Source organism: Oryx dammah, unplaced genomic scaffold, assembly GCF_014754425.2.
Source record: "Oryx dammah isolate SB20612 unplaced genomic scaffold, SCBI_Odam_1.1 HiC_scaffold_10, whole genome shotgun sequence".
Lineage (NCBI taxonomy): Eukaryota > Metazoa > Chordata > Mammalia > Artiodactyla > Bovidae > Oryx > Oryx dammah.
Window position 1 is genome coordinate 7,201,081 of NW_024070194.1, and position 26,829 is coordinate 7,227,909.

The 26,829-nt window shown below is 53.5% G+C and overlaps 1 protein-coding gene across 5 annotated transcripts in view; it reads left to right on the top strand.

Moving 5' to 3' along the window:
- The window catches only part of SULF2 (sulfatase 2), a 124,292-nt gene that overhangs the window by 93,618 nt on the left and 3,845 nt on the right, over positions 1-26,829 (top strand). For 4 of the 5 annotated variants that reach the window (XM_040248154.1, XM_040248153.1, XM_040248152.1 and 1 more), the window contains exons 6-17: positions 2,689-2,839; positions 4,200-4,375; positions 6,477-6,605; positions 8,913-8,969; positions 9,421-9,550; positions 11,356-11,548; positions 23,945-24,161; positions 24,257-24,353; positions 24,768-24,862; positions 25,715-25,774; positions 26,220-26,389; positions 26,575-26,717. In XM_040248154.1, the coding sequence (XP_040104088.1) occupies positions 2,689-2,839; positions 4,200-4,375; positions 6,477-6,605; positions 8,913-8,969; positions 9,421-9,550; positions 11,356-11,548; positions 23,945-24,161; positions 24,257-24,353; positions 24,768-24,862; positions 25,715-25,774; positions 26,220-26,389; positions 26,575-26,717 (1,618 nt within the window). The remainder of the gene's footprint in view (positions 1-2,688; positions 2,840-4,199; positions 4,376-6,476; positions 6,606-8,912; positions 8,970-9,420; positions 9,551-11,355; positions 11,549-23,944; positions 24,162-24,256; positions 24,354-24,767; positions 24,863-25,714; positions 25,775-26,219; positions 26,390-26,574; positions 26,718-26,829) is intronic. The other variant, XM_040248156.1, reaches the window with a different exon arrangement.

Consider the following 26,829-nt stretch of genomic DNA (forward strand, 5'->3'; position numbering starts at 1 on the left):
CACACAGATACAGACACAAATATACAAATAGATACAACAGATGTACACACAAATTGGGCTGCCCTGGTGGCTCAGATGGTGAAGAATCTGCCTGCAATGCAGGAGACCAGGTTCCATCCCTGGGTTGGGAAGATCCCCTGGAAAAGGGGATGGCAACCCACTGCAGTATTCTTACCTAGAGAATCCCATGGACAGAGGAGCCTGGTAGGCTAAAGTCCACGGACTTGCAGAGAGCCCGACACGACTGAGCAACTAACACATTCACATACACAAATACACCAGTGCGCACACAAACACCGATACACAGAACACACAGATACAGACACAAAGACACACAAATGATACAGATACACAGACATGTACACACAGGCCCATATACAGACACACACAGATACACAAATATACACAGAAATAGACACCCAGACACACAGACACAAAGTTCTAAGCACATATACACACACACAGATACACAAAAACACACACATAGAGACGCACATAAACACAGATGCAAACGCAGACACACAAAACATGCAAATACACCACCATACAGACATGCACGTACAGAGACAGGCGCACACACAGACACACACACACACACGCACACACACACATAGCCAGAGCTTCCTCGGAGTGTGGCATCTGACCGGGTCACGGGCCTCTCCTTCCATCACCCAAGGGAGCCAGGCCCAGGCTTGCTTCTTGGGGTGGGGGTGGGGCCAGGCCTCCAGACACAGAGCGAGGGGCCAGAAGGGGCGGCAGAAGAGGGGATGTTGTCCTTCAGGCTGGACAAGCAGACATTCCTCGGATTCTTTCAGAGGTGAGGGCTTTGCCTCTTTGTTCAGCAGATGGCTGGGTTCCTGTGAAAATATGACCCCGTCCCAGGGGAGCAGGGAGAGCCTGGCCCCAAGCAGGACCCCAGATCCTGCTCCAAAAGCCGTCTCCAGAGAAGGGGCTTCAGAAAGCAGACTCTTGACAGACTCACCCCTCCCTGGTCTCCAGGGCAGACACCAGCCCCTTAGAATCTAACAGATTCAGGGATAATTGCTCAGAATCGCATCCAGAATCCGGGCCCCTGGGGCCATGGGAACAATTTCCCCAAACCACCAACCAGCCCTGAGGGCGTCTCTCTGTGCTGCTCCTGCCACCCGCAGCCCCCCTTGGTACGGGACGTGGGCTCACCCCTGGGAATGTTCTGCACGTGGGTCAGGCCCTAAGCCGGCCCGCGGGGGAGAGCCGCTTTCAGGCCCTAAACCGGCCCATGGGGGAGAGCCCCGTTCCTCGCAGCAGCAATCGAAGGAGCCAGGGCAGATTTAGCGGCAGGAGACCGGCCAGAAATGCAAAGTCCAGGAGTCTTGTGACCACTCCGTCTACATAGCAACCATCTCCATAACTATGGGCTCCCGTGAGCTGCAGGGTCTTTCCTTCCACCCCGGAACAGTTCTCTGAAGTTGAGGGGGCTGAGGTCCCGAGGAAGGGAGGACATTTGGGACCCTTATCCCCTCCCCGACCACCTCAGCCCTCCCCCCTTAATAGCCCTCTTGAAAAGCTTTTGTCTTCAAGGAGAGGAAGCTTAGCCTCTGTTTGCAGTTTTGCCTGGGGAAGGGGAGGGGGGTAAGATCTGAGTGGCCCCTGGCCTTCCAGTATCATCAGACCCCTTGTGAGGGGCACCAATGCCTTGTGGGGTTTCCCACTCCTGAGCTCAGCCCCCAGCTCTACCTTTGGCATCCCCTCACTGGGCTGCGAGTCTCCATTTCTCACTCAGGGTGAATAAAAGTAGCCCCAGCGCCTAGGGCGGTTCTGAATATTAAACGAGATGATATAGGTGGAGCCTTCTGGGTACACCCAGCACATGGCCAGTGCTCATCCGAGGTCAGATTATCATGTATTTATTCGTTTATCATTGAGCATCACAGCTGACCCCACAGTAGAAGTCTTGGAGCCCAGTGGCTCCACCAGTCACTCAGTGAGACTGTGGGCAGGTCCCGGAACTCCTCTGACCACCGTTTCCTCTTCTTTAAAATGGGAGATTAAACCACACAGGAAGAATAATTGTGACAAGTCATAGACTCAGCCTGTCCCAAACGCACACATTCAGGCCATTCTCACAGTTTTGCCTATTATCAACAGAATCTTTTAACCAATTTCCTTTAAAAACAAAAAAACAAAAAACAAAAAAATGTATTGCAAAAGGAAATTCCATGTGACACACCTTAATTAGTCACGCACGATAACTGGCACTCGCCATCTACCCAATGTAGCTGAAAAATGAGTGCAGTGCTGTGCGCGTGGGTGGTTCTCAACGTGAACCTCTCCCCTCCTGTAGGAAGGGAGGTGGGCAAACCCGAGGGAGGAGAGAGCCCAGCACAGACTGAGACTTCGGCCTTGATGCGCTGGGCGTGCTGGCAGGGCTGAGATGGGAGGGACAGTCCTCCTGGGGGCCTCCAGGTCACCTGTCGCTGTGTCCCCCCGAGTCTTCCCACGTGCATGCCCCACACACACAGAGATGCTGACCTAACCTGGGGCAGAGCCCCTGACATGCTGGCGTCCAGAGAGGCGGGGTTTCAGCCTGGGCTGCAGCCCTGGCGCAGGGCGGCTGCTTCCCCAGGCATATTGGGGCGGGGGGAGGGGGGCAGGGCCCAGCACCCCCACCTGCGGCCTGGTCTGACCCTATGCGTGTCTGCCCACCAGCACCCCAAGCTACAACTACGCGCCCAACCCCGACAAGCACTGGATCATGCGTTACACGGGGCCCATGAAACCCATCCACATGCAGTTCACCAACGTGCTGCAGCGGAAGCGCCTGCAGACCCTCCTGTCGGTGGACGACTCCATGGAGACGGTAGGCTGCCCTCCTCCCGCCCCGCCCCGCCCCCAGCATCTTCTCCGGGAGAGGAATGGAACCGGGCAGAAGGGAGAGGCACCCCGAAACGGCTTTGCGTGATCCAGACGGAACCCCAGGCCTTGGGGAACTGTTCCAGCTCTGGTTGGTCCACTACAGCAACCACGTGTGGCTACGTACGCTTTTTAACAGCTTTCTGGAGAATACCGCACAGTTCAAATACCGCACAGCTCACTCGATTCAAGCATACGTTTCAGTGGGTTTTCACTTATTCACAGAGTTGTACGATCATCACCACAGTTGGCCTTAGAACAGTTTCATCACCCCGAGAGAGAAACCCTGCCGCCTTTAACCATCACCCCAAACCACCACCCCCGACCCCTCCACCTTAGGCAGTTCCTCATCTACTTTGTGTCTCTGTGAATTCGCCTATTCTGGACATTTCATATAAAAGGAACCCTACAAATATGTGGCTTTTTTGTATCTGGCTTCTTCCACTTTGTGCGATGATTTCAAGGGTCACTTGAAAGTACTTAATTTTTTTGTTGTTGCTGAAAAATATTCCATTGCCTGGATATGTATTTTTAAATTTATCCATGCCTATTTAAGTTCAGGAAGGGCTTCCCTGGTGGCTCAGACAGTAAGGAACCTGCCAGCAATGCAGGAGATCTGGGTTCCATCTGTGGGTCAGGAAGATGCCCTGGAGGAGGGAAGGGCTACCCACTTCAGTATTCTTGCCTGGAGAATTCTATGGGCAGAGGAGCCTACCATGAGTTACAGTCCATGGGGCCACAAAGAATCAGACACCACTGAGCAACTAACATTGTCACTTCCCAATAAAATTTAAAATTTCGTTCCTCAGTTGCACTGGCCACAATTGAAGTGCTGAATACCCACATGTGGCTCATGCCACAGGTGTTAAAATTGCCTGCATTGCAGAAAGTTCTGTTTGGGTCACAGACTCCTGCCTTGGGCCAGTCATTCATCTATCCATCCATCCATCCATCCATCCATCCATCCATCCCACAGTGTCTGTTGAGCACCAGCACACACAGGACCCAGCAGGGAACAAAATGACAGAAGGCCCACCCAGATGGGACCTACATTCCAGTGCAGGGAGACACAGTCCACAAATAAGTGCCGAGAAGGCAAGCAAAGGGGGGTGGGAGGTGAGGAGGCCCTAGTGACCCCTGGGTCAGTCCCAGCGGCCCCACCGAGAGGTGACAGTTGAGCAAAGACCTGAAGCAGGGGAGGGACAGGTCCTGAGACCCCAGCACACCACCCCTTTAGGGGAGAGCAGGCCGGGTGCCCACTGCCTGCTGGCCCTCCCCGCATCCTCGCCACCCTGCCTGCGTTTCAGATTTACAACATGCTGGTCGAGACGGGCGAGCTGGACAACACCTACATTGTGTACACGGCCGACCACGGCTACCACATCGGCCAGTTCGGACTGGTGAAAGGGAAGTCGATGCCCTATGAGTTCGACATCAGGGTCCCGTTCTACGTGAGGGGCCCCAACGTGGAGGCCGGCTCCCTGTAAGTGTATCACCCCACCCCCAGCACCCCGCAGTTCTGGGGAGGCCTCCAGGCTCGTTAGCACCCACAAGGGCAAGCATCAGGCAGCTCAGCGGGCAGCCCCTGGCCACTCCCCTGGGAGCACGGGATTTGGGCAGGTGGGCCTGGGTGCCGAGCGAAGGGGCGGTGATATCACCCAGGGTGGGTTCTGATTGTCGCCTTCCCCTCTGTTGGGGGAGGGGAGGCCAGGGCTGTTAGCACCCGAGAAAACAGACTGTTCGTGGCGGGCACTGTGCCAGAGAGTCAGGGAGCCGGACTGTGTGCCCCTGCCAGCACGTAGAGATGCCACCTCAACTTCTGTCTGTCCTAACTGGTGGTGGGCCTGGCGGTTGTCAGGGAGGGGCCCTGGGCTGAGGTCAGCAGGGCCGGCTCAGTGGCAGCGCTAAAGGAACCAGCCTTCCCCCCATCCTTCCCCGAGGGCCACGTGGGCCCTCCGCCAGCCGTCCCTGTGGGTTAACCTTTGAAACGACACGTTCTGGCAGCAAAAATGTCGTGTCTGGGGCAGGGAGGGGTAGAAGGGCCAGTAATCATAGCTGCAGCTTCCTCAGGTCAGCCGAGATGTTATGGAGACCACCTCGAAGGGTCTTTCGAAATGCACGTTGTCACTGCTCTGGTGCTTACTGGGTCTGACTTCCGTCCGAGCCCTGAACGCATGCAGACACTGACTCGGCCACAGGATTCCTCCTGAAAGGGCAAGGTCTTGGGACTTGGGACCAAGATGTTCCTGCCCCGCCCGGGAGGTTTGGTGGAGCTTCCAGGAGGCAAGCTGTGCGAGCTGTAGCCCAGCCTCATCTCTCGTCCTCTGCCGACCTCACTGGGTCCCTCCCAGTCTGGATCTCAGAGTCCCCACCTATAATCATAGCTATTATAATAACAGCCGTGTTGATACAGTGTGATTCTTCAGGCTTTGGTCTAAGCACCTTCTATCCAGGTAACTGAGTTAAGCATGATAACAAGCCTCTAAGGTAGACGTGAGTGTTATCCGTGTTTTAAACACAAGCAAACGGAGGCTTGGGTTAAATTGCCTGAGATTACATAGCACAGAAGAGAGGAGCTGGAATTTGTCTCAAAACCAGGTTTCTGATACTTGTAAATGTTTTTCCGTATTTGAGAAGAATGTATGACCATTAAAATCATTAGGATTACTTGCTTTCAGAAAGAGATGGACTGAACTGTAATCCAGCAACTGTCATTACACGGGTCAGCCTCAGAGTCTGTGATCTGCTTCTTAGGACTCAAAACCCAGAGAGGCTCAGCTGGGGAAGGACCCGTCTCTCCACGCACAGGGTTGTTCAGGTGCAGACAGAGGACTTGAGCCCACACAGCCGGCCCCCCAGAGTGTTCACCAGGCATCCTTTCTGGGGGTGAACTTGTGGCAAGGAGCGAGGGAGGGACGGCTAACAGGACAGAGGCGTGGGTCACATGACATCCCCTGGTCTGACATCCCACCCCCTTTGCCTGACCTGTCGGCTTGGCCCACTCTTAAGGGGAGGGGATCACACAGGCTGTGAACCCCGGAGCTGGGGATCTCAGGGCTACTGAGTCTGTCATCCGCCTCAGCCTTTGGTAATCATCGAGTGAAGAACCAGAGGTGGTGAGAGTGCTCGCCAGGGCCATGGAGGAAGAATGTTCCAGGCAGAGGGGGACACCAGGGCGAAGGCCCAGAGGCTGGGCTGTGCTCAGCCTTCCAGGAGCAGCGAGGGGGCCAGTGTTCACATCAGAGGCTCAGAGAAGGGTCTGGGGGAAGGTCCAGGGTTTGGCATGCGTCTCAAAAGAAAGTGTTCTCCATTCAGGAGTTGGGGCAGGCAGGGCCTTCCTGGCAGAAGAAAGAGCCAAGCAGAAGCCAGCTGTGGGCCTGTGAACTGCAGCCCCCCATGGCTGTGCAGAGGGTGGGAAGGTGAGCGCTGGGCTTCAGCTGACTCGAGCGTGCAGAGAGGAGCTTTGAGGGCCAGGGTGCAGGAGAGTGACTCGATGGATGGCAGCTTTCCAGCCTGCCCGCCCCAGGGGAGGCCGGGTCACTACTGCCCTGGTGACCGAGTCCTTCTCGGCCCACCTCCCTCAGGAATCCCCACATCGTCCTCAACATCGACCTGGCCCCCACCATCCTGGACATCGCTGGGCTGGACATCCCCTCGGATATGGACGGGAAATCCATCCTCAAGCTACTGGACACGGAGCGGCCAGCGAATCGGTGAGGGGACGGGGCGGGTGCTGGGATGCCAAGCACCCCAAACTGTCTGAGCTCCTAGCCTAGCTGTGTGGGTCTAGGGGGCAGGGGTTTCTCCAGGCTCAGGAGCTGGGGTTCCAGGGCCCTGCATCCTGACCACTTACCTGTCGTGGGCGGGGGGGTGGGGGGCAGGAAAGAAAGCTCCCTCTCTGAGAGTCCACCTTTCCAGCTAGAATATGGCCACAGTGACCCGCTGAGGACCCACCACAGCTCAAATTGGGTGAAACTTAAAAAAAATAAAGTTAATGTCAGCTATCGGAGCTGACATTAATTAAGCACTTACTGTATGCCGGCCTTGTTCTGAGTGCTTTGAGGCAGATTTTATCATTTTAATCTTCACAGTAACCCAGAGAGGTAGGCATTATTATGATCCCAGCTTGGAAATTGAATCCCCAAGCAGTCAAGTGACTTGTCAGAGTTCTCTTGGCGCAGGTCTGGATCCCACTCCAGGCATCCAGACTCTAGGCTAGAGGCTACACTCTTAATCACCATAATCTGTGGCTCTAATGCCGGATAGTATTGGGAACATATTCCTGGGTATCCTGGAGGCAAACAAAAGAAGAGTGTTGTTCAGTCGTGTTCAACTCTTTGCAACCCCATGGACTGCAGCACGCCAGGCCTCCCTGTCCATCACCAGCTCCCAGAGCTTGCTCAGACTCATGTCCGTCGAGTCGGTGAGGCCATCCAACCATCTCATCCTCTGGTGTCCCCTTCTCCTCCCACCTTCAATCTTTCCCAGCATCATGGTCTTTTCCAGTGAATCAGTTCTTCGCATCAGGTGGCCGAAGTATAGGAGCTTCAGCTTCAGCATCAGTCCTTCCAATGAATATTCAGGACTGATTTCCTTTAGGATGGACTGGTTGGATCTCCTTGCTGTCCAAGGGACTCTCAAGAGTTTTCTCCAACACCATGGTTCAAAAGCATCAATTTTTTGGTGCTCAGCTTTCTTTATGGTGCAACTCTCACATCCATACGTGACCACTGGGAAAACCATAGCTTTATCTATATGGTGTTGTTTTAGTCGCTCAGTCATGTCCAAGTCTTTGCACTCCCATGGACTGCAGCCCACCAGGCTCCTCTGTCCATGGGATTCTCCAGGCAAGAACCCTGAAGTGGGCTGCCATTTCCTTCTCCCACTGTACAGTGATGGTGAGCAAAAGCTAGGTGGGAAGGTGAGCCGAGTCTGGTCAAACAGGAAGGCGGAGGACGCAGTCACTGGCGTGGCAGCAGCGGCATCTAGCGGCCATCGGTGTAACTGCCCACCGAGATAAGGGCCCCACAGCACTGACGGATGCAGCCTCCAGCTGGTACCTCCTGCTGCTCAGAGGGGCCGGCCGGGTGGGCACTGTCTGTCCAAGACTGAGTGTCCTGTAGAAGGAACCGCCTCTGCCGAGCCTCCTCCCTCTGACTAGGAGGTTTTATGAGCTGTAAGGGTACAAAATGGGCGTGTTTGGGGAGGGCGAGGGTGCTGTGTTAGGAGCCAGGACTCTGGGGAGTCGAGTGCAGAATGGAAGCGTTCTCTCTCAGCCTGAGGCCCTGTCTGGGAAGTGGAAACGATAGCGCGAAACTCCACAAAATGCACACTTAAACCCAACGACAGAGGATCAAAGGGAAAAACATCCCCCCAAACACAATGTAATTAACCTGAAGTCAGGAGAAGCGTTTCTCTGGTGCTGAAGTAAAAGGGGAGCGATCTCTTCCAGCGCCCGGGGAGCTGCTGGGCTTCCTGGGAGTCACAGAGGGGCACACACATGACTACGCGTGACTCAGAGCGACTGACCTGGGTCGTTCTGTCCCATGTTCAGACCCAAGGCTCTAGAGAAGTGCAGCTCTGCTGTGGGCAGGGAGGGGTGTGTGTGTGTGTGTTGTGTGTCTGTGTGTGTCCATGTATGTTCATGTGTGTGTTCATATGTGTGTCCGTGTGTATGTCCATGGGTGTTTCCATGTGGGTGTGTGTCCATATGGGTGTGTGTGTGTCCATGTGGGTGTGTGTCCGTGTGTCTGTATGGATGTGTGTCTGTGTGGGTGTGTGTCCGTGTGTCTGTATGGGTGTGTGTCCGGGTGTGGGGGGGTGTGTCCTTGTGAGGGTGTGTCCATGTGTGGGTGTGTGTCCATGTGGGTGTGTGTCCCTCACTTGCCCTGGCTGCCCCCGTGGTCTGCACTGCTTGTGAATCAAGGCTGGCTATGAGCGCCATCCCTGCTTCTGGAAGGATGGAGGGACGTGGGAGCCCTGCATTGATGAGAAGATGGACATGTGCTTTCTTCCCCCAGGTTTCACTTGAAAAAGAAGCTGAGGGTCTGGCGGGACTCCTTCCTGGTGGAGAGAGGGTGAGTGCCAGGGTCTGGAGGAGCCGCCCCAGGGTGACACCGGGCAACCCCCACCCGTGCCTCCCAGGAAGCGTCCGGCAGCCCCACCTGCACCCACGGTCCTACAAATGTCAAGGGCAGGAGGGAGGTTGATGCTGTTCCACCACCTTCCACCAGGGGCTGGGAGCCTGTGTCCTCGGACCCCTGGACACAGGAAGCCGTTCGCTGTCCCTGTGGTTGATACAGAACTTACGTCCTGCACAATGTCGTACATGCTTTTTCGTTTATTTGCCAACTCACGAAACTTGGGAGGCGTCTTATAAAATCCCCACTTCCTAAGTCTCTTGACCATCGGAAGACACGGCCCGGCTGGATACACGTGCTCCCTGGTGACGCTGCACCAGGGCTGAGTGGGGCCACGTGCCCCGCCAGAGCTGGGCCACCAGCCCCGCTTCTGCTCTCTGCCCCACAGCAAACTGCTGCACAAGAGGGACAGTGACAAGGTGGATGCCCAGGAGGAGAACTTCCTGCCCAAGTACCAGCGCGTCAAAGACCTGTGTCAGCGCGCCGAGTACCAGACGGCATGCGAGCAGCTGGGGCAGGTGAGGATGCTCGGCGCGGCCCTGGGGCCGGGGCCGGGGTCCCTCCTTCCCTCTCAGGGGCCCCCCCAAACTGCGGCCCAGGCCTGCTTCTCAGAGCAGCAGGCCAGTGTCCCTGATGAAGTGTGATACCCAGGGTGACGCCAGACAACGCTCAGAAAATCCTGCTCCCGTCAGAGGAAAGCTCCCCCCTGGGTGCACATGCGTCTTTAGCTGCTCTGAGACTCGCCCGATCCCTCTTTAACAAAGACGCAGCCGGCCTCTGCACAGTATTTATAAAGTTAAATGACTATTTCCATTGTATTTACTCTCCCAGATCATCTTTGTGGCTGGCTTTCCGCTTATATAGGAACAACAGGAAATTACCTTCTGACGTAAATAAGTTTAGGTTGTAAAAATGCAAGCTGATTTCAAGAGAAATGTTAAGGAAAATATAATCCAGACAGTATTTGGAGATAACACCAACTGTGATGGTGGTTTGGGAGAGTCTGAACTCGATTTTCTAAGGCCTGGGAGGCCAATGTGGGCTCTGGAGAGGACAGGGAGTGCGGACGGAGCCTTGTAGAAAGAGACGCCAGCCCAAGGAGAGGCTCAGGGGGAGAGAGGCGGGCAGATGAGCAGGAGGAGCAGGTGGGGGCGCCCTGGAAAGGCCCAGGCGCTGCTGACAGAAGGTGCTTCCCTGCCTTGGTCTGCGAGCTGGGACTTTGAGCCATGCTGGCTCAGGCCTGGAGATGCAAGCCCGTTCCACCAGTAACAGGAAGTAAACCTGGGGCCTCCACATTCTATTTCTCCTTAATAAACCCGTGGGTTGCCAAGGCTGGGGCACCAGTTGGGTGCATGTCACAGGTTGCATCCAGGCAGCTCTGTCTTATCGCTGGACTCAGAATTGGAACCAACCTGTCCTCACAATCCCCCTGCCCCATCCAGCATTTGTTCACGACCCCCTCCCAGTCCCTCCCTCTGCCGTGGAGGGCATCAGGAACCCGCCCATGCCCCTGGAGCTCTTTGGGTCATGCTGGAGCAGCATTCAAGGCTGCCTCTGTTGCCAGGCACAGGAAGAAAGCCCTGGACAGAAAGCTCTGGCCTCCCAGAGCTGACCATCTGGGCAGACCCCAGAGGGGCTCAGATTTCAGTTCTGAGCTTCAGGGAATGAATCAATGAGGCCACGAGGGGCCTTTGTCCCCCTGGGACTGTAGTCAAATCCCCCTGCTGGCCCATCCCCACCCTCTCCCTGCAGATTGGGGGGTCTGGCAGTCCCACACAGTGAGAGGGCTGCCTGATCTGTCTTTGAAACCAATTATCCAAGCGCACTGCTTAACCCAAAGGAAAGGAGCACGCGGGGTGGGAGGAGCTGAGGCCAGCTGGGGAGGCCTCTGCCTCGGGCCCTGCCCTGACTGCTCTAGGGCCTCCAGGATGCCAGCCCAGACACCCACCTCCCACCTCTGGCAGATGCAGTCAGACTCTGCTGACCACTCCCCCCACCCCACCCCACCGCCGCTGCCTGCCTCATGCTACGCCTTCGGAAAGGGCCCTTCCCTGTGTACCAGCCACGCCCTCCAACCCGAGTACTTTTCTCCTACGGGACTTCCCCGTGGCTGGGTTCCCGCTCAGCCACAGCACATCACCCTGGGTACCATTTCTCTGCTCCCCCGACAGTGGTCAGGTATTCACCCATCACACAGCAGCTCATTCCAGGCACCAGCCGGGGCCACAAGAGGGACGCGTCTGGGGTGGCTGGGAGCAGGCAGCAGGGAAGCGGCGGGGCGGGCGAGCAGGCCCGGGAGTCTGAGGCCACGCGTGTCTTGCAGAAGTGGCAGTGCGTGGAGGATGCGTCGGGGAAGCTGAAGCTGCACAAGTGCAAGGGCCCCGCGCGGCCCGGGGGCAGGGCCCTCTCCAACCTGGTGCCCAAGTATGACGTGCCAGGCGGCGAGGGCTGCGTCTGCGACAGCGGGGACAGCCAGCTCACCCTGGCCGGACACCGGAAGAAGCTCTTCAAGAAGAGTAAGTGGGCCGGGAGGGGCGGGGAGGCAACGCACCTGAGCAGCCTTGCTTGTTCATTCAAAGAAACCCACGTGCCTCGCACCATCAATCCACCCAGCCCCAGGTTGGGTGGGCAGGGAGTATAAAGGAGGAGATGAGCGTGTAGAGGGCTGAGAAGAGCAGGAGCATAAAGAGAAAGGGAGGGGAGAGGGGTCTGTCCCTGGGCCACGTGGTGGGGTCCCTCTGAGACCAGAAGACCTGGAGGGCTTTGAGCAGAGGAGCCAGGATCAGATTTGTGCTTCCATAGCATTCCTCCAGCGGCACTGCAGGCGCTGGACAGGTTCGCCTGCAAAGCGCTAAAAGATGCTGAATGCCCCAGTGCCGGCTTCCAGAAAGGCCAAGCCAAGGCGACGCCCTTCAGCCTCCTGTCTACCTGCCTGCAGGCGCACTAAGTCACTGCAGTCGTGTCCGACTCTGTGACCCCACGGGCTGTCCATGGGATTCTCCAGGCAAGGATACTGGAGTGGGGCACCATGCCCTCCTCCAGGGCATCTTCCTGACCCACGGACTGAACCCACAGCTCTTATGTTTCCTGCGTTGGCAAGGGCGTTCTTTACCACTAGCACCACCATCTGCTTAGCATCATGTCCCTGGCATCACATCTCTTTCTGCAGTGACTTCACCATCTACAGTGGCCCCAAGGTGGCACTAACATCTTGCGTCGGGTCCCCAAGCCCCGCTGGCTGGGATGTGCTTTAAAGAGGGGAACATGTGGGTGAGATGAGCTTCCGGCTGCTACCTTGAGTTCAGTGTCGGAGAATCACCACGCGCATGAAGTCGGGTGTCTTTACGCAAAATGGAGACAGTGTGCAGTACGGTTCCATATTGATGGTTGACAGGTGTGCTGTGACCCAAGGCTGGCAGGAACCTCACCCCACGTTTGCCCCAGGAGCACTGGTTCCCGACTCGCTAGTTCAGCGTCAAGGTGATGCTATGGAACAAGACCACCTAGAGGAACAGGAACCCACTGCACAGTTGACCCTTGAACAACGACGGTCCCCCTGCACACAGATCGTCCTCAGTAGTAAATACTACAGTTCTGCATCATCCGTGGAGAAACCATGGATACGGGAGGGAGGGGGGTTTAACTATGAGTTACATGCAGATGACCCCAGCCTTGTTCAAGGTCAGCTGTACTTTGGAGAGGGTAGAGCACCCCCATCCCAAGTGGAAAAGTTGCCTTAACCTTCACACCTCCCCACAGCAGGGGCCAAAGGACAGAAAGTTAGGAAGCCAGTGACCAGGGGAGGCACCTAGGGAAGTCCTCTCAACCTGGCCGAATCCTCCCAGCGGGTGGTCATGGCCCCATTCTGAGGGTCACCTCCCCTGGACAGCATGCCTCCTGCTAAATGTTCAAATGAGGGTGCGCCTAGGCTTTGAGGATGTTTGGCAGGCTCGGTTTCCAGGACATGGTCCCAGCGAGATGGGTCCCCTGGCTGGAGTGTCCCCTCTGGAGGTGGGCACTTGCCCAGGCCACCATTGCTCTAACCCCTAACCCAAGGGGAGCCAAAGCCTAATCTGAGATTTTGGTTGTTTCTGTCTTCTTTCGCTGTGGTCCCATCAGCACTACCTGATGCTCAGTACCGTGACCGTTTCTGACTGTCGAGTTCAGTAGCTTTAAGGACCCGGATGGTGTTGGGCGGCCATCAGCACCGTGCGTCCCCAGCTCTCTTCCTCTGGCAGAACTGAAGCTCGGCAGCCGAGAAACACTGACGCCCCACCTCCCCTCCTCCCGCTCTTGGCAGCCACCCCCCTGCTTTCTCTGAGTTTTACTCTTGTAGGTACTTCACAGAAGCAGGATCACACAGGATCTGTCCTTCCTGTCTGGCTTATTTCACCCGGCATCAGGGTTTATCTGTGTTGGCTGCATCAGGATCCCCATCCTTTTTCAGGCTGAGTGAGACTCCCCTGTAGCCTAATTAGAGACTGGCTGTCCAGCGGCGGGCTCAGAGGGCTCCTCCTGTCTTTGCAGAGGACACTTTCGTTACGAGAGCTGGTTTGTCTCCATAACAACCCAGCTTCTGCCTCGAATGGCACTTCCCCACTGATGGTCCCCCGTTATAACTCCTCACTAGCTGATTAGTAACTGCTAAGCTAATCTCTTTTTAGCTGAATAAAATGATTGGTTTCCAGACTGAATTACACAGTTAAGATCTTGCTTCAGCACGTGGCACACTGGCTAATCTTTAAATAATACAAGGACTTGTGATTTAGTTACGCCTCCCCCCAATTAATGCTTAGAGGACAGAGACTGTATGCGCTGTATTGCTCAGTCACTCAGTCGTCTCTGTGACCCCATGGACTGCAGCACACCAGGCTTCCCTGTCCTTCACTATCTCCTGGAGTCTGCTCAAATTCATGTCCACTGTATCAGTGATGCCATCCAACCATCTCATTCTCTGCCACCCGCCTCGCTTCCTGCCCTCAATCTTTCCCAGCATCAGGGTCTTTTCCAATGAGTCGGCTCTTCACTTGAGGTGGCCAGAGTGTTGGAACTTCAGCTTCAGCATCAGTGCTTCCAGTGAATATTCAGAGTTGATTTCCTTTAGGACTGACTGGCTTGATCTCCTTGCAGTTCAAGGGACTCTCGGTTCGAAAGCATCACAGTTCAAAAGCATCAATTCTGTGGCACCCTGTCTTCTTTATGGTCCAACTCTCACATCCATACATGACCACTGGAAAACCATAGACTAGACGGACCTTTGTCAGCAAAGTATTGTCTCTGCTTTTTAATATGCTGTCTAGGTTGGTCATAACTTCCCTTCCAAGGAGCCAGCGTCTTTTAATTTCATGGCTACAGTCACCATCTGTGGTGATTTTGGAGCCCAAGAAAATAAAGTCAGCCACTGTTTCCACTGTTTCCCCCATCTATTTCCCATGAAGTGATGGGACTGGATGCCGTGATCTTCATTTTCTGAATGTTGAGCTTTAAGCCAACTTTTTCACTCTCCTCTTTCACTTTCATCAAGAGGCTCTTTAGTTCTTCTTCACTTTCTGCCATAAGGGTGGTGTCATCTGCATATCTGAGCTTACTGATATTTCTCCCAGCAATCTTGATTCCAGTTTGTGCTTCATCCAGTCCAGCGTTTCGCGTGATGTACTCTGCACAGAAGTTAAATAAGCAGGGTGACAATATACAGCCTTGACGCACTCCTTTCCCAATTTGGAACCAGTCCATTGTTCCATGTCCGGTTCTAACTGTTGCTTCTTGACCTGCATACAGATTTCTCAGGAGGCAGCTAAGGTGGTCTGATATTCTTCTCTCTTTAAGAATTTTCCACAGTTTGTTGTGATCCACACAGTCAAAGGCTTTAGCATAACAAAGTAGATGTTTTTCTGGAATTCTCTTGCTTTTTCTATGATGCAGTGGATGTTGGCAGTTTCATTTCTGATTCCTCTGCCTTTTCTAAATCTAGCTTGTACATCTGGAAGTTTTTGGTTCATATACTGTTTGAAGCCTAGCTTAAAGGATTTTGAGCATTACCTTGCTAGCATGTGAAATGAGTGCAACTGTGCAATAGTTTGAACATTCTTTGGCATTGCCCTTCATTGAGATTGGAATGAAAACTGACCTTTTCCAACCCTGTGGCCATTGCTGAGTTTTCCAGATTTGCTGGCATAGGGAATGTGGCACTCAATATGCATCTAAACAGCTGAGTCTCAGCTGGACTCGGGCCTTCGTGTGACATCACAGCCCTGTCTTGTGTGTGCTCAGAGGATCCTGGGAGCAAGAGGGGGTGGCTCCTTACAGGCACCTGGGAAACTCTGTCCCCATCACCAGGCCCAACATTCTTCCTGCACATGCCTGCCAGCAAGATGCTCTCTTTCATTCCTTTCTGAGCAGCCAGCCTAGAGCAGGGGTTCTCAACAGGGAGCGATTTCACCTGCTTGGCTGTGTGCTGGTGTTTCTGGCTGTCACGTATGATGAGTGGGGAGGGATGCTCCTAGCATCCAGTGGTAAAAGCTGTGGAAGCTGCCTAACATCCTGTGAGGTACAGGTCAACCTCCCACAGCAGCTGTTATACAGCCAGAGAGTGTTGCCAGTTATGAGGTTGAGGTGCCCTGACCCCAAGCAGCTCAGTCCCTGGCTCGCCCTCATGCACTGGGGTGAGGAAGGAGGCAGAGCAGCCAACCCAGGACAGAAGCAGAAGAGACCCAGGACCCAGAGGAGGAGACGAGGACTTGGGGGATGATGGGTCTAGGTGGCCAGTGTTGGTTCATCTCATCTCCCAACAAATCTGCAAGCCCTGCCACATGCCAGCTGCTGAGGTTACAGTTGAACGCGAGAGACACCATCAGACCTCAAGGGTGAGGCCAGGTGTTAGCCAGTTAACAAAGTGGGAAGCTCACTTCCCTGGGTAAAGATGGCATGGAGGAAATGGAACATGGTTGTGGCCAGGTGGAGAGGGGCTGCAGCTGTAGAGTGGGCGGTGAGTTGACATTTACATGAGAGCCAAGCATGACCAGCAGAGCGGAAGTACTCTGAGCCAGGGCAAGAGGAAGCGAGATCCTGCGGGTCCCACGCCAGAGGGCAGGCCACACCACCCTAGCATTCCCAGGCCTGGGGTGCTAGGAGGGCCCAGTTGTGACCTTGGGCGAGGATGTCAGCTGCAGGGTCCCTAACCAACAGAGCAGCTGCTGCATGTCAGCTTCCAGGAGCTGAAATATTTACCAGGTCTGTTTCACATCAAACTCCAAAGAGCCCTGGCAGGCAGGTCCAGCTGCTGGGAAATTAACTCAATTGCCCAAGGATTGGGCTCAGGATTTGCCCGCGAGCCATCAAAGCCCAGACCATGAGTCCCCACTTCCTGATACAGGGGTTTCCCTGGTGGCTTAGTTTTTCTAAAGAAACTGCCTGCAAGTGCAGGAGACTCAGGTTCAATCTCTGGGTGGGAAAGATCCCCTGGAGAAGGAAATGGCAACCCACTCTAGTATTCTTGCCTGGAAAATCCCATGGACAGAGGAATCTGGTGAGCTAAGACCATGGGGTTGCAGAGAGTCAGACATGACTTAGCGACCCAACAACCCACCCACCTTCCTGATATATGTGGTAGGAAGGGCACATATATTTCAGGACCCTGAAAACAAAGACACCTAGGGTGACAAGGAGAGCGAGTGGTGTGGATGCAGTCCTGGAAAAGGTGTACACCAGGGCTGGCAGCCTTTTTCTCTAAGGAGCCAGAGAGTAAATGTTTGAAGCTTTGGGACCTAAACAGTCTTTGTCTCAAATGCTCCGTTCTGTCACTGTGGTGAGAAGACAGCCACGGACTCTGCAAATGGTTGAGAGTAGCTTCCAAAGAGAATCAGAGGCCAGGACTGGGCCTGGCGGCCGTAGTTGGGGACTCGCGGAGTAAGGCTGGGGGGTGGAGCACTCCAGAGCAACACAAAGGAGCAGAAAGACCCCGCTGGGTCTGCTTCCTGGCCCTCTTGGGCAGCTGTGACCTGCTCCCGCGGGGACATCAGCTCAGAAGTGTGTGTGTTTCTGGCCCAGGCACTGTGGCTTCACAGAGACTGAACTCAGGGAGGAAAAAGGCAAGGAGAAAGCTGCCCGGGGTCAGAAAAGGCCAGGGCTTTGTCAAAGGAATGCCTCTTCCGGACCTGGACCCTCAGGTCTTCTGGCCCCTGAGACTCTGATACAAGGAGGAAAAGTAGAGAGATCTGCCCCAAGAAGGGAGAGAAGGGCACCAGACATCCTGGGTCACGTGGGAGAGGGCTCCCGCCTCCCTTCTTGGGCCCCACCTTGTGGCCTCCAGCCAGTCCTTGACCCTTGGTCTCCACCTGGTGGTCATTCGGAGCCCAGCAGAAACCTGCGTCAGGGCTGGCTCCAGGCCGGGCTCCCAGAACAAATGCATGTTCAGGGCAGTGGGGTTACAGACTTGACGCAAGCCTGGGAGGGACCCAAAATGGAAGGAGTGGTGGGGACTGTGGCCAAATGGGAGACCACCGCCCTGTCTGAAGTGGCAGCATGCCAGCTCCCCGCCCCACTGACCATGCCACCAGTGGACGGGGTGTAGACAGACATACTTCCTGTTCTGTCTTCAGAAGCCAGAAATGCATGCTCCTGACACCCAGCCACCCCAACCCACCCCACCGTTTTTCTGAAATGTTAGCAACTTGGCCAAATTTGTCTTTTAATATGTAGAAGATACAAGAAATCTGGCTTCTGACTTTAAGTTATGTTAAGGAAGGGGAAATTCCACCCCACCCCCCTCCACCGGTTCCTCTTGAGTTCTTTTGGCTGGCTGAATAATTAAATCGACACAAGACTGATTAACAGGAGGGAAAAATATAATTCATGCACACAGAGGTCTCCTAGAAATGGGGCCCCAAAGCGACCAAAGCAGACTGTTTATACATCATTTTTAGATGAGGAAATAATTATTTGTGAATACTTAATAGGACAAAGGGACTGCTGCTTGGGGTAGCAGCCTAGAGAAGAAGTGGTCTGTTGAGTTTCCTTAGCCTTGAGTCCTCTGACTCTGGTGGTAAGGATGCTATGCCTCCTGGTGTAGAGAGGGTACCTTCACATGGGCTTCCCTGATGGCTCAGAGGTTAAAGCATCTGCCTGCAATGAGGGAGACCTGGTTTGATCCCTGGGTCGGGAAGATCCCCTGGAGAAGGAAATGGCAACCCACTCCAGTATTCTTGCCTGAAGAATCCCATGGACGGAGGAGCCTGGTGGGCTACAGTCCACGGGGTCACAAAGAGTCAACTGAGCAACTTCACATTTCTGGGGGAAGAGCAGAGAGAGAGAGAGAAGAGAGTGTGCGTGTGTGCGTGTGCATTTGTCTTTCTTAGCCTGTGTGTGTATTTGTCTGTCTTAGCCTGTAGGGCATTTGCCTGATACTATCAGTCAGGAGTAAAGGCAGGCTTAAAAACTGAGTGGAGCAAGGAAAAGGGGGCATTTTGAGTAGCAGTTTTCACAGCTCTGTCTGCCCTGTCTCCTGACAGTCAGGCCTCAAGTCTCCCAAGCCTGGGCTGAGCTGTGAGGGCAGCAGTGTTAGAAGCCACGTGACTAGCATAACAGGGCAGCACTTACACGCCCATTAGCACTAGGAGAACCTGCAGAGGTGAAGAATCCACGGAACCTCCACATTGTACCGACTGCCTGGCAGACTCCAGAAGCACCTTGGAGTCTGTAAAAAGTTCCCTCTGCTCGTGTGCACGCTCCAGAAAGAGCGATGAATTTGGCTGCGTGGGCTCATCTCACAGTGGACGCAGAATATGCCTCAAGTCGTTCACATGGGGGAACACAGCATAACCAGTTACTATGTTTCCCTGCAAATTCCATTTACGGGGGAGCCTCACAAAATCGAAGTTTAAAGGGATGTCTGAGAGCGCATCTCACAGCCTTAAGACCACTCCCGGAGTTGCGAGGCTCCCGTGTGGCACGGAGTGGTGTTCTCCACCATCAGGGAGGAGGGTGAAGGAGCCGGATTGAGGGTATTAACCATGGAAGGCGATGGGTAGGTTAAGAGCCTGCCCACAGTTTGTCTCTCCCACATAAGAAGAGCTGCACCCACCAATCTTGTAAGCCAGCAGACACAGCATGGAAAGCAGAGACGAAGCGGGAGCCTAGCTAGAGGACTAGCTTTGTAGTCACTGTGGACACGCAGTAAGCTTGGGGCGTGGGGGAGGAGCTGGTGCCGTAGAGTCTAACTGGCATGAGAAATGTGGGCAGGACTTAACTGAGGCAAAAGGCTGCCCTAGAATGCCTGCAGCAACCCTGCCATCTTCACCTGCTGTGTAGGTGGTAACCCTTATCACATCAGGTAGCCAGGAGCTGCAAGTGTGGCCAAAACTTATTCATAGCATTTATTTTTATTTCTTCAGGTGTGCAGGATCTTTTTTTTAATTGCAGCCTGTAGGTCTTGTTCCCTGACCAGGAATCAATCTGTGCCCCCTGCATTGGCAGCATGGAGCCTCAACCACTGGACCACCAGGAAAGTCCCTGTGAACAGAACAAATTTAAAGCTTTGTAGTGGAGCAGAATTTGCCAGCCTAAAATGTCTCTTTGACCTATTACTTTGAGCTGGTTATTTTCTAGGAAATAGTAGACACAGGGGAAAACTCTGCAAGTCAGGTGGGAGGAGGTTTTTTTTGCAAGAAACATTGATGTTTGTAAGGGAGATCTCCATTTGTAATGATGTCAACTTCTGTCCCTGGAAGAGGAGGCTGATAAATCTCTAGAAGCTTCTCTCCATGGAGATGGCCAGAGCTTAAATCTGTGTCACAGTGACCCTGTTTACTGCTGTTTTCCTGGTTACCTCTGACGACTGGCTCTCCCCACCCTTGACATCCTCATTGGCTGAGAGTGTATTTCAGGTGGCAGCTTCCAGGTTTTTCTGGGTCTTGCCCACAGATACATGTTATTAAACTTTTGTTTGATTTTCTCCTATTACTCTGTCTCACGTCAACTTAATTCTTAGACCAGCAAGAAGAACCTAGGAGGGGAGGGGAAAACTTCTTCCCCAAGGCTATGCCAGTCCCTGTGACCTGTCTTCCTTGAAAGGTTAATGCAAAGAGAAGCCGTGAATCAGGTTCGCGGGAGTGAAGAGGAAGCTGGCCCAGAGCTCAGTTACCTCAAACCAGGCTGGGTCAGCGGGAGTTGAGCTGAGGGAAACAGCTGGCTTAAGGCTGCCAGCGTGCCTGGGAATCACAAGCATTTCTGGTTCTTAGGTCTTATACAAATCGAGAGATTCAGTTCCCATCTGAGCCAAATGTCCCTTCTTTCATGACTGGTAAGATTGGAGAATGACAGGGTGAGGAAGTCAAGACAAGCACACCTGGGTCAAAGATTAGCATCTGTCACAGGGTTCAGCCCTCACTGTGCATCTCTGCAGAGATCTGGGTCATGCATACAGGCTCGGCACTTCATGGAATCCAGCTTCATCAGCATGTGTGACCCAAGGACCAATTGGGCTATCTGGTAAAGACTCATCCTCTTCAGAGGAATCTAAATCAGCATGAGTTCCTAATAAGAAAAATGGGGAATTTGGGTCTTGGTATGAGGGCAAGTAAATAAAAAAACACCTTTCTCATGAGTGTCATTAAATAACAAATCTCTGCCTGGAAGGTTTGCTGTTAAGCAGCTGGAAATTAGATAGGATGGGTATTAAGAGTCCCCGAAAGATACCAGGGTGGGCTGAGATGTGGGTAATGCAGTAAGTTGTGGGTAATGCTTGGATAAATCAGAAGTGACAGGTAGATAATTAAGTCCACAGTCGCCTCCAGGGTCCAGCTGAGGGCTGGCTGACCCCATCTGAGGGAGAGTTGTCCCTCAGAAGAAGGAGGAACCTTCTGGGCGTGCTGGGGCCCAGGGGGCTTGATCCTCCAACTTTCTTGTGTAGGACAAATGTCTCTTCCGTTGTCCTGATTGCTTTTTAGCATCTGCAGTTGTCTGGAGGCAAATAGGAAGAGCTCTGGGTGAGCCTGGAGTTGCTCTCAGGGTCATACTTCTGTCTTCTAGCTTTTAAACTGGCGTATAGTTGACTTAGTGTTGCGTGTCGGGTGTACAACATAATGATTCAGCTGTACGGATGTATTTCATATTCTTTCCTACTATGGTCTATTACAGGATATTGAATATATTTCCCTGTGCTACACAGTAGGACTGTATCTGTTTTATATATAGCAGTTTATATCTGCTAATCCCGAACTCTTAATTTATCCATCCCCCCACTCCCTTTCCCCTTTGGTAACCTTAAGTTTGATTTCTGTGTCTGCGAGTCTGTTTCATAAACAAGTTCATCTGTGCCGTGTTTTAGATTCCACATATAAGTGATATCATATGGTATCTGTCTCCCCTTAACATGATGGTCTCTAGGTCCATCGATGTTGCTGCAAATTATATTACTTCGTTCTTTTTTATAGCTGAGTAAAGTCTCACCTATTCTTTATTCACCTGTCCATGGACCTTTAGGTTGCTTCCATGTCTTGGCTATTGTAAACAGTGCTTATCAACATTGGGGTGCATGTATCTTTTCAAGTTTTCTCAAGATATACTTCTAGGCATAGGATTGCTGAATCGTACGGCAACTCTAGTTTTTTAAGGAACCCAAGTTTTCCATAGCGGCTGCACCAATTCACATTCCCACTAATGGTGTAGGAGGGTTCCCTTTCCCTGCACCCTCTCCAGCATTTGTTATCTGTAGACTTTTTAATGATAGCCATTCTGACTGGTGTGAGGTGATACCTCATTGTAGTTTTAATTTTCTCTAATTGATGTTGAGCATTTTTTCATGTGTATGAAAAAATCAGTTTTCTCTTTGGAAAAATGCCCTTTTTTGATGGGATGGTTTGGTTTCTTGTTATTGAGTTGTATGAGCTGCTTATATACTTTGGAAATTAATCCCTTGTCATCATTTCCAAATATTTTCTCCCAGTCACTAGGCTGTCTTTTTGTTTTATGGTTTTCTTTGCAGCACAAAAGCTTCTAACAAGTTTAATTAGGTCGTGTTTGCTTATTTCCATTTCTATTGCCTTGAGACTGACCTTAGATAACCTGGTACGATTTATATCAGGGATGTTTTGCCAATGCTCTCTTCTAGAAGTTTTATGGTGTCATGTCCTGTGTTTAAGTCTTTAAGCCATTTTGAGTTTATTTTCATGTATGGTGTGAAGGCGTGCTCTAACTTCACTGATTTACGTGAGGCTGTGCAGCTTTCCCAACACCCCTTGCTAAAAGACTGTCTTCCTGCACTGTATATTCTTGCCTCCTCTGCCAAAGATTCATTGACCATAGGTGTGATGCTTTTCTTTTTCTAAACGTTCATATTGTCGGCCAAGAATTATTGCTTTCAACTCATTTTTTCCCCTGCATTCCTGAAAACTATTCGCAAAGAACTGAGCTCCAGCTTTCATTATTACACTAAGTGGTGGCCTAGACCAACCAGCCACACTGTTGTGAATTTGCTTTCTAGTGTCAGGGATGCACTTTCCCACTAGAGCAGACTTGAAGAGCTTTCTATACACGGGAGCTTCTGAGCTAAGGGCAGTGTGCCTTTGAAAAATTTGCATGAAATGTTCAAAAAGGCTTTGGCATGCTTTCCTTCCAAGTACAGAATTCAACCTTAGACCAATTAACTTGAGGGAGAAAGGCCTAGCATATCACTCCTATCACACCTTGACCATCAGCCTCTAGCCGAGATTCCTCCTAGTCATTTGCAGGAGGCCTGGGAGGAGTTCTCACGTGTAGGGGCAAAGAGGTAAAGTCGGACCATTTTCTAATACCGTTCTTTTCACCCACAAGCTGTGTTTCAAAGAACTTGCATTCAAAACAATCAGTATGCCTTTGTGTTGTCTTGGGACGGCCTGCTCTGAGCCCCAGCACCTGTGTGTCCTCAGTTTCCCACAGGTGACTTAGAGCTTAGAAAACATTTATCAGCCCCACCTCACTGCCCTCCCCGAGGAAAGCATCCAAGACCAGAGACCTCCCCAACACCTCCCTTTTTGATCTGGGAGAATGTGCTGCTTGGCTTTTTTTTTTTTTGTCCAGTTCAAATGAATGGGGTTTTTTTTGTTTGTTTTCTGAGGATTTATTGTGGTGTAAATTCACATATCACATTAGTTTCAGGTGTACAATGTCACGATTTGATGTCTGTACATATTGTGAAATGATCACCCCAGAAGTCCAGTTAACACAGTCACAAAATATTTTTTTGAAGATCTATTCTTCCAGCAACTTTCAAAAATGCAGCACAGTATTATTAACTCTGGTTGCTGCACTGCCCACTTCATCCCTAGGACAGACTTGTAACTGCAAGTTTGTTAATACCCTTCTGACACTTTGACCCGCCCTCCCCTCTGCCCCGTTTTCTGTCTGTATCTGTGAGCTGGGTTGACTTGAGATGCCACAGGTAAGTGAGATCACGCCCTGTCTTGTCTTTTTCTGACTTGTTTCACTTAGCACAGCCCCCTCAAGGCCCACCTCTGTTGTCACAAACAGCAAGGTTTCCTCCTCCTTTACGGCTGAGTCATATTCCATTTTGTGTGCACCCATCAATGGGCGCTTAGACTGTGTCCGCCTCTTGCTGTTGTGAATAATGCTGCAGTGAGCAAGGGGATGTAGATATCTTCGAGTTTAGTGTTCGAATCCTCCAGTGTGTGGCCATCCCAGATGGTTCATCTATGCACAGCTCTTCCTGGAGATTTACCTCAGGCCAGTTCCTCCTCAGCTCTAGGACATCAGTTTCCCCAGCTGAATCACCTAGAGGTCCTTTCCAGTGGGATCTAAAGCCAGCTTCCCGAGGGGTAGGTTTCCTGAGCCCCCAGCTTGGGAGTGCAGCCGTCTGAATCGAGGGTCCGCTGCCCAGGGAGCCTGGCCTGCCTTCCCAGCCTCCCCTCTGATGTCCACAGAGTACAAGGCCAGCTACACCCGGAATCGCTCCATCCGCTCGGTGGCCGTCAGGGGGCACCACGTCAGCCCGGACGACACATCCCAGCCCCGCAACCTCACTAAGCGGCACTGGCCAGGAGCCCCTGAGGACCAAGACAACAGGGACGGCGGGGACTTCAGTGGCACTGGGGGCCTCCCGGACTACTCGGCCCCTAACCCCATTAAAGTCACACATCGGTGAGAGTCCAGGCAGGGATCAAGGGCTGGGTCCTCAGCAGGGGCGTCCACACCCCCCCACCCAAGGGCACCACATGACCCCTTCTCTCAAACAGGTGCTACATCCTGGAGAATGGCACGGTCCGGTGCGACCTGGACCTGTACAAGTCCCTGCAGGCCTGGAAGGACCACAAGCTGCACATTGACCATGAGGTGAGGGGAGTCTGCGCCGGGAGGGTTCTTGCCACCTCAAGCTCAGCGGGGCCACTGGCCGGAGCAGGAAGCAGGGAGGCCAGGCCCAGGGGACAGAGGTCCCGCAGGATCCTCACCAGGGCCTCAGACAGACAGTTCCTGCTGGGGGGTGAGGGGCAGGGAAGGACCGCGCGGCTGTGACACACCCCTCTGTGATGTACAAGATGCTTACTCCACTCTCAGCCCTTCCTTCCGACAAGCCTGGGCGGAGGCCTTCAGGTCCCCCAAGGGCTCAGCTGGTTCTCAGGGAGGACGAGACAGGAGAATGGCCTTTGGTTCCTTTAGCACGTAGAACCAAGGACCCACCTCAGAAACCACGGACCCAGGCTGCAACTGGGGGCCCTGCCGGGCTGGCCCTTCTGCTTCCTCCTTCAGATCGAGACCCTGCAGAACAAAATCAAGAACCTAAGGGAAGTCCGAGGTCACTTGAAGAAAAAGCGGCCAGAAGAATGTGACTGTCACAAAATCAGGTGAGGGGCCCCTAGAGTCCCATCAGGATCCCTCCTAGGGGACACAGCATCACTTCTTTCATTATTTTTATATTCCTTGCTTAAACAATAATAACCAGGAATAATGCACATCCTGTCACCACCCAGATGTCCAGATTTCATGCCCTGCCCACAGGCAGCCCCTGACCAATTTCCCAGAAGGAAAAGTGCCTCCACAGACAGCCCTTCCAAGAGCAGCCCACGTGGCCTGGGACCCACTTTACCAGATCAGGGAATCCCCAGCCCAAGGGTCAGAACTCGAGAGCAGCGCTGTCCAACGACACCTCTGTGGTGACGGAAGGCACTGTACCTGTGCTGTCCAGTTTCATGGTGGCCAACCTACCACCTGTGATTACAGAGCTCTGAATGGCAGCCACTGTAACTGAATCACTCCTTTAATTAAAACTGAAATAGCCCCAGGTGGCTAGTGGCTACCACAGTCCCTGCTGCCTTTCCAGAAAGGGCTTACCCACTATGGGTTTCCCCAGGGCTGGCCCTGATCAAGCAAAAGCTGGGCGGTTAGGGGAGCTGGAGGCAACCCACCTGGAGCCAGGCCCAGCCTCCAGGCTTGGTTAACTTACACCTACCCTCACATTCTCTGTCTGGCCGAGGCCTTCAGCCAGGGTCTCCCAGCTCACTCATGGAAGGAGGAGCCAGGCAGGCAGGGGGCTGCCACCCTGGGGTAGTGTCTCCCTAGCATGGCCCAGGAGGAGAAACAGGGGTCCCAGAGAACAGGGGTCCCAGAGAAGCACCGTTTGCAGCCACCCACTAGGGTGGCCCTGGGCACAGTGTCTGAAAGCTGGGCTGGCGGGGGGGCGGGGTGGTCTGTTGCAGTTACCACTCCCAGCACAAAGGCCGTCTCAAGCACAAAGGCTCCAGCCTGCATCCTTTCAGGTAAGGGCAGCTGCAGGCCCTCCTGAGAAGGGCCCCCCCACCCCGAAGCTGAAACAATCAAGGACAAGCCAAGTCCGGGCCTTTCCCTGGGAGGCGCAGCAGGCCCTGCAGAGCCCCAACTCCCAGATCAACCCTCAACCTGGCTCCAGGCGCTGCCTATGGGCAGAGCGGGTTACGGCAGGGCAGGACACAGGCCCCAGAGAGGAGGTGTGAGTAGGAGGCCCAGCAATCTCCTAGTGCCATCCACCCCTGTGCTGCTTTGGGAGCTAATGCGGGATGACAGGAGGCTCGTCTGGCCCCAGCCCTGCCCTGCCCTGCACCAGCAGTAGGATTTGGAAGGCCCTTTGGGAAGTCTCGAGGGCTGTGCCCACAGCCTCCGGGGCAGGAAAAGGCTCCCATGTGGGGACGGGGGAGGTGTGAGGGGTGTGGCCCTGTGTGCCCCTAGGAAGGGTCTGCAAGAGAAGGACAAGGTGTGGCTGCTACGGGAACAGAAGCGCAAGAAGAAACTCCGCAAGCTGCTCAAGCGCCTGCAGAACAACGACACATGCAGCATGCCTGGCCTCACGTGCTTCACCCATGACAACCAGCACTGGCAGACGGCGCCCCTCTGGACGTGTGAGCCAGCCGGGCCCAGGGCGGGGGGGCGCCTCCCGGGGGTCCCAGCATCCCCCCAGCTTGTGAGTGCTCCTGCCAGACCCTGTGGGTCTTTCAGGAACAGGTCCCCCAGCAACCTCAGGCAGGACAGGAAGGGGCTGGCGGCCGGGCTTCCTCAGCTCAGGGCTCACACTCTTCCCTGGCAGTGGGGCCTTTCTGCGCCTGCACCAGCGCCAACAACAACACGTACTGGTGCATGAGGACCATCAACGAAACCCACAATTTCCTCTTCTGTGAATTCGCAACCGGCTTCCTGGAGTACTTCGATCTCAACACAGACCCCTACCAGGTAGACAACAGAGGCTGGAGAAAGGAGGGCGTGGGGTACTTACTACAAGCCCTGCCAGGTAGGCGGCCTGCAGAAATGACCAACAGGTTTTCAAGTCCCACAGAGTCCCTAA